Source organism: Bombus pyrosoma, linkage group LG16 (genome assembly GCF_014825855.1).
Source record: "Bombus pyrosoma isolate SC7728 linkage group LG16, ASM1482585v1, whole genome shotgun sequence".
NCBI lineage: Eukaryota > Metazoa > Arthropoda > Insecta > Hymenoptera > Apidae > Bombus > Bombus pyrosoma.
Window position 1 is genome coordinate 4,320,385 of NC_057785.1, and position 15,082 is coordinate 4,335,466.

The 15,082-nt window shown below is 34.8% G+C and overlaps 1 protein-coding gene across 3 annotated transcripts in view; it reads right to left on the reverse strand.

Annotated features, from left to right (window-relative positions):
- Positions 1–1,470: 1,470 nt before the first annotated feature.
- Positions 1,471–15,082, reverse strand: part of LOC122576569 (probable cationic amino acid transporter) — a 70,851-nt gene continuing 57,239 nt past the window's right edge. For all 3 annotated transcript variants that reach the window (XM_043747054.1, XM_043747053.1, XM_043747055.1), the window contains 9 exons: positions 11,714–11,885; positions 10,452–10,635; positions 10,080–10,204; positions 9,426–9,679; positions 9,090–9,332; positions 8,537–8,681; positions 8,350–8,443; positions 8,136–8,263; positions 1,471–7,623 (listed from right to left, as the gene is read on the reverse strand). In XM_043747054.1, the coding sequence (XP_043602989.1) occupies positions 7,298–7,623; positions 8,136–8,263; positions 8,350–8,443; positions 8,537–8,681; positions 9,090–9,332; positions 9,426–9,679; positions 10,080–10,204; positions 10,452–10,635; positions 11,714–11,885 (1,671 nt within the window). In that variant the 3' untranslated portion in view covers positions 1,471–7,297. The remainder of the gene's footprint in view (positions 7,624–8,135; positions 8,264–8,349; positions 8,444–8,536; positions 8,682–9,089; positions 9,333–9,425; positions 9,680–10,079; positions 10,205–10,451; positions 10,636–11,713; positions 11,886–15,082) is intronic.

Here is a 15,082-nt window from a genome sequence, read left to right on the forward strand (position 1 = left end):
TTTATTTTGTTTCATCGATTGTTGTCATTATTCTGAATAACATATTTGAGCCAAGATAAGTTATAGGAATACACATATTTTACATTGCCAGATTATGATATTGGATTAAATGTGATAATGTTCGATAATTCGACCTAAAATGAGTAAAAGTTATATTATACGTGTTCATTAAATTATTCAGTCTCCTCCATTTGTATCAATTACATATTTCATAATATTTAAGCAAACTAATCTGCTTCCTTTTAAATACTTTTAATTACGCCTACGTGCAATCTCAATTCATAGTTTGAAAGTAGTTTGCGAAAAATTAAATATTATTTAAAAGAGTACTTCGATTTTTTGATTAGAATTTATAAACCTTTATATAGATATTTCGTGATTTAAAAGGAATATAGAAAGAAAGCTGAATTTAATCCTTTTAATTAAATTTTGTTTTATTAATAAAAGTTTGTTCACTTTATGGACACTGTGAGGATCTTGTTTGAAATGCTCAGAATCACTTTGGGCACAATAAACACTTTATTTTTACATAAGCGGAACTTAGCTTATTTATTTAACACTTTAACCTAATCCAATCTTCTAAATCGAAGCTAAATTTTATAATAAACTTCGTTAAAATTTCCCTACCTTCTCAGCACGTCCCGATGCTTCGAACTCTTGTCCCTAATTGATTATTTACAAAAACAAAACGTTGATAACAAATTAAAATATTTGAAATATATGTAAAATGTGATATGATAACAATGTCACTGCCGAGGTACCGAATAGATGTGACGTTCGATGTTTTTTCATGTACTGCATTTTCGGGGTCACCTGACTCCTCATATCATTTTTGTATCGCATGCAACGTTATCAACAGTAGAGTAGCGGTTTGAATCGAAACTAAATTTTCCTATAAAATTATAGATAAGATATAAAACTACATTTTTAGTCGAATTCGTACAGAAAACACTCTGATTTTTTGGCAGGTGGGTATGTCAGAATATTTTATATCCTCGGTCGATAATAATATGCAACAAGATGATGTTATCATGTTATCATTGATCAGTAACATAGATTTCTTTGGCGGGTGATAATGCAGGGAACTTCTTTAGCCTGAAGTTGTTGGGCTGCACTTCTTTGGTCTAAAGTTGGTGGTATGTGTGTAGCTCTGAAATAAGTCACTATGTCTACAAATCAAACAAATTTTCATTTGTAAAGAAAGTTAATTAACAAAATTAATTTGGCAGATCAGTGCCTAAGAGGGTAACGTGGCCGGCTACCATCACGAAACCAGAGTTTCAATCTCATTGTGCCTGCACTTTTTCTAAAATTATTACATATGATAATAATTGACTCTATTCGTCAACGGCTTTAGGCGCGGAAACTACCAGATACCCATAAGAACACCCCAAGTCAAGCTGTGTTACTTTTTGAGATTCTTCCGGGAATGTTACACATTTCATTTCTCAAAAATAAATCTACAGTTGGTTACTTTCTGAATAATCACTTTTATTTTTGATCCTTATCAATATTAAACAACGTAGTTACGTAAGGGTATATATATTACATGGAAAATTCTGTCCTCCTAGTGCGCATATATCTTCCCAAGATACCACGATTTTCCCCGAGAGAAGAAAAAAAATTTGTATTTCGATAATTACACCGACTCACACATTCTCCGATCTAGTTCTCCCTTTCACGCTCAACCTTTCACTCTCTGCTTCTCTTACTCCGTTATCTTTTGTCCTTTTTCACTCCTCCACACTGGAACATATTACTCAATTTTCACATTTTTTCTAAAATTACTAACTTTAAAGACGATGCGAAAAGCCTCTGCATTATTCAATTAAAAAACAATCAAATTGATCTCTCCAAATAATACTCAAATGATATGTCTTTGTTCGTTTATCTATTTTCTTGCAATGTTCTTTGTCTTAATCCTTATCCGTTCCCGTAACAAGAAACGTATCCTAACCTCAAAACAATATAGAATTGTAAATATATAATATTGTAAAATATTAAATATATCGAATAAAAGTTGAATAAATAATGAATCTGATTTCTTGTTTCATCCAGAGTGTGGGTGGACCATGTACCATCCAACCCAATGTGTGGAAGGACCAACATCGCTCCTCTATACGATGTACCAAACGAGGTAATTCCCCACTTTCGGTGGAGGATGCACGATCAGAACTCTGAATAGCGAGTTTCCATCGAGATACCCTCGTTTTCGAACGAAATTTCAAAAATTTGTCCATATATGTAGAGAACGAAGAGAAAGGGATCTGGATGGGAACTCTGCGGTTACTCTGTGGAGGTAGAAACCGAACGGGAAACGAAGAAAACTAGTTTCTTCCCCGTACTGGCGTCACTTCCTTATTTGCAGCAAACGAGAAAAAGAAGCGAATGTTTATTTAAATGGACGCACACGATTCCTCTCGCTCGTCAAACGCGTTGGAAGATAATTTTCATCGTAAGCTGCGCCACTGAACACGTGACTATATTTTTCTAATATCATTCCGCTCTCTTCTCGGTGTTCCGGAGTAATTTACCGCAATTTTGAAGTACGCTTTGTTCGAGCATGGTGCTTGATGAGCCTGAGTGAACCTAATGTTAGTCGATTCTACTCGGAAAATCATTTTTCTCGCCTGTTTTCCTTACGAGAGAACGAGTAGAAGAAAAATTTGAACAACACATCGCTTTATGTTTGCAATACTTATACAATCATACAAGAACATTTAAAATGTTTAAAAACTTTAATTTAAAAATTTTTAAAAACTAAAGAACTTTTTAAAAATTGTCAATCAACTTGATAAGAATTTTTGGTAATTTTATGCTCTTCTTATGTATGTTGTCAAAAAATAAGAGTTTCTTCTTTCTAGGGAGTTTCTGAGATTTCATTCGCGTTGGTAGGAAGATGTCAGAGGTTCATCGAGCAGCCGTACGTCGCAGTAGGCCATTTCCTCCTATCTAAGAATTTGAAAGACTAACTAAAAAAGCAAAGAGCAAAGTGCCGCGTCGAGATTCCGCTTTTGTTGTCATTATTCTTCTCCATTGGTTTGTAAAAGAGATTCTTGAAATTTTACATTTCACAAGAAAAAAGAAAGATCAAAAGTTCTCTATTTTTTGGGCCCCGAGTTATTTCTAAGCCTTGTTCGACGATCCAGGAATTTTTTAAGTGGATGTGCAGGCACTGTTCTTTCATAAAATGGAACCATTTATCTTTAAACAACTTCAGCTCTTGGCTTTTCCCTAGCGCAAAGGTCTAATTTGTTTTGTGGATCGATAATTACGCTATGGTTTCCAATCTTTCATTCTTCAACGAGTATCAACAATCATTAACCATTTTCTTTTCTAATATTCTTTTATTACAACGTTAGTCATAGTGATATGTATTCAGTTAACAACTCAAACTGAAAATGTACCCAGCCTGTAAATAGTCTGACTTGGATTTAAATCAAATGTTATCAGCTATTTAGAGTATATTAAAGCTTTTTTAACCGAACAAAGTTAACGATATGTCCAGTAACTTGATTGCTATGCCTTCTAAGGAATTTTTCTTGGGGAATTCCCTTTTCAAATATTGTTCCAGGGATTAAAAGTGTTTCGATGTTATTGATACCCGTTCAAAAACTGTCGGGGATGTTCAAAGATTGCTAATCAATGCTGAATAAGCGGATATTCGGAACAGCGATCACTGCTCAACTTAGATCGAAGCATATAGGGGATGAAGAAGACATTTTCCCCTAATTATGTTACTAGTCCACATTGAAGACTCGTGCCTTCCTTAATCAATCTTCCTTTTTCGATTATCTTAATTGAGATATGGTTGTACTTTGTTTTCAAGTAAATTTTTCTAGAACTTTTCTAACCTAACCTAGTCAACATAACAAAATCGATATCGTAGTTAAAGTTATATTTGGAAAATACTGTTTGTTACTCTTCTTCATCGCCGATAAGCTTCTAATAGCGACGTTACAGGGGTCGGAACTGAAAACTAAAAAAATCCTAATACAGCAGCCTCGTTCTTGGATCGATTGATCCGCGATCGAACCTATAGATCGATGGTCACGCATAGAAAGTATATCTCGTCATATATATATATATATGATACATATATATATAATATAATATAATATATATATATATTAGAAAAATTTTTTTAACAGACGCATTAATACTTAAAGATAAATGTTCAGATCAATCTTTCATTCTTCCGCGACATTTACTCCCACTCTTGCGCTCTCTTCTTTGATCATTCGTTCTACTACCAGAATTTCACGGTTTTTCCCTTGCAAAAGGTGCAGACTGATATGTGAAAAGATCACTGATCGATATGTAGATCCGATATGGAGATCCGAGAATAGAATAAATGGAGAGACGTAAATTTCCCAAGCTGCCCCCTGTAGCTGTCTTTCCGCTGTAATTTCTTCTTTTCCTTTTGCCTTATCACTTTTCCACTTGCTCATTTTCCCAATTTTTCCATTTTTTAACTCTTCTATTCAGTTTCTCAATTTTTCCACTTATCAACTTTTCTCACTTTATCCAATTTTCTTATATTTTCTGTATTTAGTTAGTATCTTCCTTAGCCTCATCCTTATATTTCATACGATTCTACCAGCTTCCTTTGTTCTCACAATTTTCTCCTCATTACAATTTCTTTTCTTTGTTTCCCAAAGCAAAGTGACAAATACGATCATCAAATGGACGTTTATGATATTCCAAGAGTATTCTCTTCTTTGTTAATTTTAAAAACAAGCAAACCTAAGATTGTCGGTAATATATCCACTAGTAACAATCACAACTCTACTCTAGAACGTAAGATACATAAAACCATTTATAAATAATAACAATTGAGTGGTCAACAGTCGTTGTAGGAACTTGTCATTATTAGAACTGGATGTTCTCTACTGAAGAACATTTATAATCAAATAACAGATACCATTTTCCTATGGTGCTCCACAGTAGGGCACCCCAGAGCTGAGAATTTTTATCAATTTCAAAATATCAATAATTTCAAATCTACATATTGCTCTCTTTCTCTCTCTTTCTGTCTCTTTCTATCTATTTATTTATTTAATTTGTCTGTTTGTTGATTCATACCAGCCCTCTGCAACTCCCATAGAACCCCATTTATGGTGTCTAGCAGGGGGCTAACAATCTTTAATCGAATATGTCCAATGGAAACGCGACTTCACGTCGCAATTCCAGTTTAATGTACAAGATAAGATTAAAATTCCTCTTGTAAGATTATAATCATATAATTCTAAGCTTTCTTCAAGATTGGGAAAGACTAGATTTAGGCAAGATCCAGTTTCTTTCTTTCTTCCAGTTTCTTACTTTTTCTGCCATTTTGTTTCTTTCCATCTTCATCTTCTACTCTCGTGTTTTCTTCAACTCTCAGGAACAAAGTTTCTTTGTTACGATCGCCTTGTTCTTTAATTTTTCTCTCTTCATCAATTAGCTGCACGTCTACACGCATCTTTCAGCAGTTAAAATGCTCTCTTGGAAAACACAAGTGTCGCTTTACATCTAAGAATGGTAATGGTTGCGGTTGAACTTCTTTTTGGGGCATACCAAATTTATACTTATTTTTATAACGTATGAGAGTTTTTGAGGAGTAAAATGCAGAACTATGGCTTTTATGGATAGGGATCATCATTTTAGATATTATGTGTATATAAAGTTCAAACACATTGCGCAGTTTGTTTGGACGATGTTTAGACTTTGATCAGTAAGGTTGTCTTTATCATATTGGCTTCTATAACGCATCCCGTCTTTTGCGGGTCTTCAGTTTGCTGGTATCTATCTAAGAACAACACGTTTCTTAATAATACTAATTAAATCTAACTTACACCTAACTCAAACAAAGATCAATTTATTCAGTTAATCGAGCTCTCAACCTGAATGAGTCATAAAACATGTGTATCCAAGTAAACTGTCCAATATTCATAAACTTTATATATAGACAACATTAAAGATAATAATCTCTGCGTTTTAAATACGGTATTTTCAGATTTTATTCGTCGAAAACTACCACATATTATTAAAAAGGTAAAAAATTCGGAATGCTCCAAAATAAAGTTTAGCCATGGTCTCTCCCCTTAACTTCTATTTTTTTTCTTCTTCTTCTTCATGATTCCGCCTCTGACAGCTCTGCCTCTCATTCTCTCGCACTCTCAGACTCTCCCATTCTCTCGCGCTCTCTCTCACTTTTATACAACTAGAATAATAAATATTGCCGCGAAAATTATTTGCTACATTCGTCCCAAACAGTAGTCAACAAGTTCGCCCATCGGAGACTCGCGGTTCCGCTATTTTTGTTTCTGTCTTTATCTTTTTTCGATTCAGGGGGTTCTTTTGAATGATCATCAAAAGGTGGATTATGCTCGACGATCGATTAGGATGGATTTGGAAATTGACGTTTCTCAGTGTGGAGAAGTGAAATTAGTAAGGGAAGCTCAGAATTTCGAAGCAGCACCTCCTGCACAATCGTCGAGCGCTTATCGAGAAAGATTCTGCGTTTCTATATCCTTTCTTTAAAAAAAAATCTTAAATAATAACTTTCCAACTTATTTGTGTTGGGCACCCTAATTTTAAAAAAACAAAATTGTTTTAAAGCAATTCGAGATCAAACATTAATGCATATTCTGCATTAATCATAATATAAACTATAATATTAAAGAAATCTCTTTGAAAACTAATTATCTAATTTATCTGTTTACCACTGTAACCTTACAATCAATGAAACTCTAATTTTACAATAGTAAAATGCATCAGTTCACCATTAAGTATAACATAATCTAACTTTAAAAGACCTTTCAGAAGCAGCTATCCAACTTATTTATGTCAATCATTCTAATCTCAAACAATTCTCCAATAATTATAACATAACCTAACGTTAGAATATCTCCTTGAAAAGCAACTATCCGATCTATTCCTGTCAACTATCATAATCTCAAACAGTCCTCCATTAATCATAACATGAACTTAAAAGAACCTTCTTGAAAAACAATTACCCAACTTCCTCCTGTGAACCATCTTAACCTCAAAACCAATGAAATATTTTTAAACATAATGTCACTTACCAAATATTTAACTTGTGTGTTAGCTAACTAAAAATTATAAATGAATAGCCTCGCGAGTACCAACTCCATAGCCCCTCGCCTCATAACCTCTCAAAGGCCATTATACACCGCGAGCTCCGAAAGGGTCGTTTTTTTACGCCGATGAACGCTCGACGCCGGTCAGGCTCGTATAATAATTTATCTTGATATCATCAAATATATATATTTATATCGGCGCTGGTAGCCGCTCAATCGTCCCAGGTGGGGAAGCTTTCGTGGTCGATGAACAGCGATGATTGGCCAGCAGTTTCTGGCCTCTGACTTGGTGTCCCACCGAAGTTCGTGCTGCCGAACACAGGCTGCCCAAATGCATCCAGTTGCTGGCCCTCATAGATGCTGCGATCAGTCGTCGTGTACGACGGATGCGTTTGTTGTTGTTGCGGTTGTTGCTTTTGTGTATCTGTTACTGTCAATTCGATGTTCCCGGCTGACACGTTTTCCTCTAGATTCTCCGAAGTATTTCCTTCCTCCAGGCTGCTGTGCTTGATACCGTAGTAGAAGTACATGATGAAACCTAGGATTGGTTATAGATTAGGTTGTTAGGTTTTATAATTTGGAACTTTAGAAACTTGAGAATGTTTAAAATGTTATTAGAACATATTTAGACTAGGATACCTTAAACGCTTCTTATTAGTGATTCTGGGTAATCAATAGGATAAAATAGATTAGGAGTAGAATTATTATTAATAGGAATTTGACATTTCTGTGCATTTATGGGAGATTTAAAGATACAAAAATGTATTAGCAGTTAATAATATAAAGCAACATCCAAAGTACTAGAATATCCAAAGTACTGTACATATTACATAAATTATTACTTCTGGAAGCTTTAGGTTGTAAACCAGATATCTAATAAGAATTATATTTGGATTTTGCATTAGCATTGCTTCTTCAGAACTCAAATAACATGTTGTGCTTAATTGCGAAAGTAATGTTTAGTTGATAGGTGCCTACAAAATGCAGTATCTCTTGGAGTAATCATGATTCAAATTGCATTAAAGTAAAAAAGAAATTTGTTAGGCTTACCGAGAATCATCCAGACAGTGAATCTGACGAGTGTCAAGATGCTCAGCTTGAAGATGAGGTATATGTTCACAGTGATAGCAATCGCCGGTACGAATGGGAGTCCCGGTGTCATAAACATTACGCTACTTCTAAAAATGTTCCAATTTTACAATAACTGAGTAAAAAATATTTAGTTAAAGTTTACGTAAAAATTCTATTTCCAATTGAAATTTACCTGTTTTGTGACTTTCTACTTATGGCAAGCAACACTCCAATTATGGCAAAGAGGAACACGAACATCATTATCGTTGTGAACGTTCCCATATTTCCTAAAATGAATAACGTTAGTATTACATTATTGATATCGATTGGAAAGTTGAAAGAAAGGTGAAAGGTTAGAGGTTTATTTCTCCGTGGCTCACCCATGCCGCAAACTACAATCAAATCGAAGATGAGGATCAGCAAAAAGAGTACGCCGACTAATTTCATGACGTAGCGACCAGACGCCTCCGTCGCTGGGCCTCTGTCAACCCAGGGGAAGATGGCAGGACAGAGATATTGTGCTGCCTAAAATAACAAGACATTTTATATTAGGTATCAGAATAAACTCCAAATTAAATTCTAAAAACGAAAAAATTAGAGATTAATTATTATACTTATACTATATACTTTGTATACTACAAAAATATTTAATTGATAAATTAAAAAAAAAAAGGGAAGATTCAATATTAAATACTGAAAGAAGATTCTAGAATAAAATTATAATTGGCAATAAAAATATGTATTACTTTAATAGAGTATAACGAAAAAACAAAAAATAAATAAAATTATAGCTAGAAGAATAAAACAGTATTCTATAACTTTATAATCAGGGAGAACAGGAATGTTGCAGAGTTATAATTAGGAAAGCAAAGAATATTCCAGAATTATAATTAGAGAAAGAAAGAAACATTTCGAAGCTTCTAAATTCTATACCTGCAACCGACGTTGGAGGTAATTCAAAGGTGGTCCAATTATTGGCGTATTTCCTGGATACTGATGCGCACTGCCACAACCGGAGGCAGCTGCAGCTGCATGCACACTACCGTAGAATTTATTCTCAGTTCTATCACTGACTAAATATTGATCGTCTTTACCCAAACCAACTTCATCCTCCTCTGCACCATAAGTGTCGTCCGAGTCTGGCGACGAACTATTGCATCTCCTCACTCTTCTTACCTGAAGAACAAGCAGTTCACCTTTGACTATTCATTCGTATAAACATTTTTATCATTATTGTCACGATAGTGTTCATTATCCTTGCAACTTTACCATGATACGTTGACCACTGTTTGCTGCAGCAAGATCTGATTGTGTAGCCTGGACAGAATTCAGTGCAGTAGTTAGCTGATCGGGTCTCAGCTCCTTTCCATAAGTCACTTGACCATTTCCCTGATTTTCTTTAGTTGGTGATCGGCAAGGTGTTCTTAAACTCTGTGGTAGCAACTCTACAAGATTCGTTGAGTGAGGTTGATAACGGAGAATCAGTACACAGGTAGACACCAAAGTGTACGCTAGTAGAGTACCTAAAAATCCAAGGACAAAGAATATTTTAACTATGTATTTGATACTATATACGAGGTGATTATCTCGCTGGAGACGTCAAAGAAGAAGCTGCTGTTTGAATATTGTTTCGACCTAAAGAATGACTGGAAACCGTTCTTATTTTTAAACTCTTCAAGGGTAACTTCTCCTTTTTGTAGCCTCAAGCGAAAGAAGTCGTTCTGTGTTTTAACTATAATTTAAGAAACTATTAACCAGATAACGATAGATAAGTCTCGCTATCGTTAGTAACCGATGAAAAGAAATATTTCACGTGATTTAAAGAAGACTCAATACTGAAAGGATTAACTGGTTCTGGTTACTTCGAAAAAAATTTTTGTCGATGAGAAGGAAGAGGGAGAGCTAATTTTTCATAAGACTCACCGATAGACATCATCTCTACCAACACCTCTAATTGAATAAACAGCGCAGCCAAGGCTGCACACACACCGGAAGTCAGTGTTGCTATGACTGGAGTACCTGTTGCTGGCCACACTTGGCTCAGAGTCCTAGTGACCATACAAAAATACACCATTAGAAAGTGTAGAAATTACTTTAATGAAGTTAACATAGAAAATTTCCAAATAGAAATTTGTAACATCTCTAGAAAATGTATTATCTACTTTGTTCTTATCTTATTTAGTTAATTTCAATTAATATTTATTTTAGCTAATACTAATTCAACTTTACTTAGAAGAAGATTTAAAAACGCAAATAAGTTGAGTCTTATCAACAACGCTGTCAGGTCAAACTTACCTGAATATAAGGCCATCCTGGGCCATAGCATAGACTATCCTAGGCATGGGAAACATGCTACCAAACATGGAGACTGTCAATCCAGCCAACGCACCAACTGCCACGATATATTTGCACTTGTATGCCCCAACTTGACCAAACATCTCCACCAACGCTGAATCTTGATCTACCTCATCGTATGGCACTGAAAAAAGGAAGTAGAACATTTTATCAATTTCCCACCTAGTACCTTCCTTACTTCTTCTTACTTTCTCCCTTCTTCTTCTTTAGGCTGTTTTTCCTAAGGACTTTTATCAGCAGATTGTGTTAAGAGAACTGGCAAGTATTCGTGTTCGAAATATGTAAAGGTTGGTTTTTTAGAAGCATCAATTATGTCCGTTATTTAGAAGCATAACGAACCGTGCCTGTGTGACGAGGGTAAGCGAAGGATCACGTGTCGTTGTAGGGTGGCCAGAGATGCGTGAAGGGAGGTCAAGGATGGCCAAAGGCCTTTTGGTCGACGGATGACAGAGTTGAAGCGAATAATCTGTGGAAATGCCATCACTTGCCTATTAATAATTAAACTAGCGTCATTAAATAACAACTATTCAGTCTAGAACATCTATGGTATGTTGTTCTCGTAGCTATATCTATTTTGTTGTTTGTTGCAATTAAAGCAGACCTCAAATTGAGATTAGAATAATTTTCAAACATTTGTGTTAATAATGCTAATAAAACTAAGAGATTGAATTCATAAAATAATTGAATATTTGGTTACTCCTTATGCTGCACTTGTAAACTATTGTTCTCACAATTGTATTTCATCTTAGAACTTATATCGTCTGTTTAAATGTAAGCTCTTAAAGTTTAAATTAAGATGATGTTAACATTCTTGCTGTAGCATATTGCAAGCCATAATATATTTATCCAATTGTTCACATTTTCTATAATTTAAGATACAAAAGAAGAAAGAGATTAATGTTTATTAAATTTTCCACACTTTCTACAATTAATAAATAAGAAATTTCATTTTTCTTTATTCCCCCTAGAATAGTATTATATATATTCATTGTTGGCAATTGTTTTGTCATTCGTTATGAAGACACAGGCTGTATAATTGCAAATATTTCTTCCTTCCACGAAAGGGTGAATTTAAATTGAAACTTAATCTTTTAATTAGATCTCTTCTACTTCTCTGTTTTTGTGTTTCCTATGTTTGGTCCTGTTTGCAACTGAAAATTGTAGAAATAGTAGACGGTAGAGGGAATCGGGCAAGTACTTACCAATCAGCGTCAGCATCATGCTGGTGGTGACATAAGCGGTGAGTATTATGATTAACGAGGCGACTATAGCGAGGGGGATGCTCCTCTTCGGGTTTGTCGCCTCTTCGCCGGTGGTCGCTATAATATCGAAGCCGATGAACGCGTAAAAACACGTCGCTGCACCGGTGAACACCTGCAACAAGTATGTTGCCTATTAATAGGACAGTTAAAGTCAGGAATTCCTGTTCAGGTGTGTGTATGAATGTGTGTGTGTCAACAGCACACGATCGTTTCGTTTTTTCTTTTTGAAACATTTATTGATGGATTTGTTCTAGTTTGCAATTCATACTTTCAATATCCTCAAGTTGAGAATTTGTCCATGGAATACATTTTTAAAGATGTACCCTCGGTCTGGAAAATAATTCATAGTACATTTTGGAAGAATGACACATTCTACAATGATAAAAATATTCGTAGAATATTCTTGAAGAGTTTCATATTCTTTAACTTAGAAGGTCATCTTTAGAATTTTCTAGGTGAAAAGCACCCCGCATTCTTTATTTGAGAATCTATTCAGAGAATATGCTACAGAAACTTTATATCACCGAATAGGACATTTTATCAACAACAGCATATTTTTCAACTAAGAATTTATCCATAAAATAAATATCCTGGAAGATGATATAAAAATTGTATGTTTTCGAATAGGCGATTTATCCACAGAATTCTCCATCAGAATTTTGTTATTAATATCTTGTCGAATTGAAAATTTATATCCCTTCGTGCAACGTGACGGGAAATTTATCTGAAAAGTTGAAATAAGATACTGATCACATTCTGGGAGAAGCTCGATCGTGAACAAGGGGGAATAATTGAGGATGAGAAATGTTCTCCAGCCTGTTAGGGTTGGAGTCCGGGCGAACAGAATGATAAACGAGAAGCTGTGTTCTTTTCATTACTGACCTCAACATGTTGCAACTTTTCTGCACAACAATTTAACCTACAATTCTGGCTGAAACTTATTATGAAAATAGAAATGATTCCAACAACCTAATATTTAGTAATTAATCTATGAGAGAATTATTTAGGAATAAAATAACTATACGATTGAAACAACCAGATACTTGAATGAATAAATCAGTGGAACAATGGCAAAGGATATTTCGTTACTTGGGAAGAGTAGATCCCTAGGACGGGAAGGATAGAAATCGGCAAATTAAGTTGCTACCTTAATAAAAACGTTCTTTGAGAGCTGAAGAGTCTTCCAGGCCTCCTTTCAACGCGGATACTCCGTAGCCCATTAAATTTTTCAAGGTCCCCTAATGTCGTTATGAATTCTGATGTCGGCAGCTTCAACGAAACTGAATAAAATTAAAAACTTAATTCAATCTCGTAGGAAACGAAACCTGAGCATTACGACCATTTTTATTTCATAAAAGTGATGAATCATAAACTGGAATAATGTTACAGCCTTAGATACTAAATTGAATGTGAAAAAAGGCTACCGCTATCGATCGAATTATTCTGAAAATACTAGGGATCTTTTCTAGAATTCTAGAAATTATACTTAACGCTCCGTCTGTAGCCTTATCTTTACTTTACTCTTTGCAGCACGCTGTCTGCACAGTGGATCGTTTAAGTCCATACAATTTCTTTTATAGGTTTCTTTGTAAATCCGAATCCCAAAATTCTTGAATACTCTTCCAAATTTGTAGAATATTATGTAATAGTATTTCTTTGCTACATGTTATTTTAATCTTTTTAACGGAGGAAAGACTTAAACAAGAAGAGAACGATCCAGTGTGTAGATGTTGGAACGAAAAATGAGTATGAAGATGGATTAACAAAAATTTCTGGCTGGTTCCTTAAATGCCAACGGGATCAAAGAGAATGAAAACGGAATGGGAATAGATCAAAATCCAATTCAGAGGAAGTAAATCTGAAGACGAAATACCACGGTCAAGTGGATCAGTGTGAAAATCCATAGAATACTAAAAATCGGATTTAAAAATGAAATCCCTAGGAATTGATCGAAATTATATTTTATGGGGATTTCTTTACTCCGATACGACGGGAAGAATAGAAGGGGAATAGAAGTAGATTGGAATGTAATTCAGAGTAACTAGATTGAGAACAACTAGTTTTTCCCTATTAACCGAATCGCTTTGAAAATCCCTAGAATACTGGGGATTCCTAAAAACTGATCGGAATTTTATTTTCTACGACCATTTCGCGTGTTTCTTCGACCCAAACGATCGAATGAAATAAAAAGGAGTAAAAGATAGGAGGGAAACTAGTTTAGACGGACAGGTTTATTCGTTCAAAGTGTTCATCGAGGAAGGAACTTGGCAAGTTGAAATGTTAACAGGTTCTATAGGATGACTTCTTTTCTTGGAAGAGAAAAATCTCGTGAATGTTTGAGAATACACGCTTGACCCTGTAGTATTTCGCCTCCGCAGTTCTCTCACGCCCCCATATTCCAAGCACCGCCCACGTAAAGCCTCGAGTGGAAATCCTCCAAGCAGAGAATGCATTTCCTCGTTAAAAAGACACAGACATCTGAATTTAAACGGGCGTAACCCCCCTCCAACCATTCGCCCTGTAGCCTTCGTCCTTTTTTCTTACGCTTCGTTTTATTTCTGAAATTTATTACGTGCTTTTTGCGTGGAACTAAACGAGCAAATTTGTAGGTTATGTTGGAGCAAATGTTACCACGATGAAATACATGGTCGTACAAGAGAACGTTAACGAACAAAATGGCTCGCTTTTAGCGGAGTAAATTGGCAGATATAGGGATGTAAAACCAAAGCCCCTCAAGGCCTGAAACAACAAAGGAGGAATCACTAAAGGAAGTAATAGAGTAAATTCTAATAAATAATTATACTCTATTAAATTAGCAGAAAATGTTACATAAAATTGTATCAAAATATATTTTTTGACGTTATCAGTTTTAAGTAACGTAGACAATATTGCTTTATTGTAAAAAATATCTTTATTACAAAAAAATACGAGATATATTCTCATTAAGCAGCTAGAGAACGAAGTAATTAAGCGAAACAAGAGAGGCAAAGAGGTAGCCACTTCCAAAAAGTTAATATTCCTAAAGAAGACTTTAATCTTTACACGAATATAACATTTCAATCAGAAAAATGACTGTAAATTAAGATCTGTAATTTTTAATAATGTTTGTTAGCTATCATGGATACGTCAAAATCAAATAGACTTGCGGGCAACTTGTTCGAGGATTCGATTAATTTTGAAAGCAAGCGTCAACTGCAATCTAACTATTGAAGGGTGAGTATATTAATTTCACAATTCGTTCATTGTACAAAATGATAAAACAAAGACGAACAACTATTTATTTATATATTATCATTTATTTTCCAATTG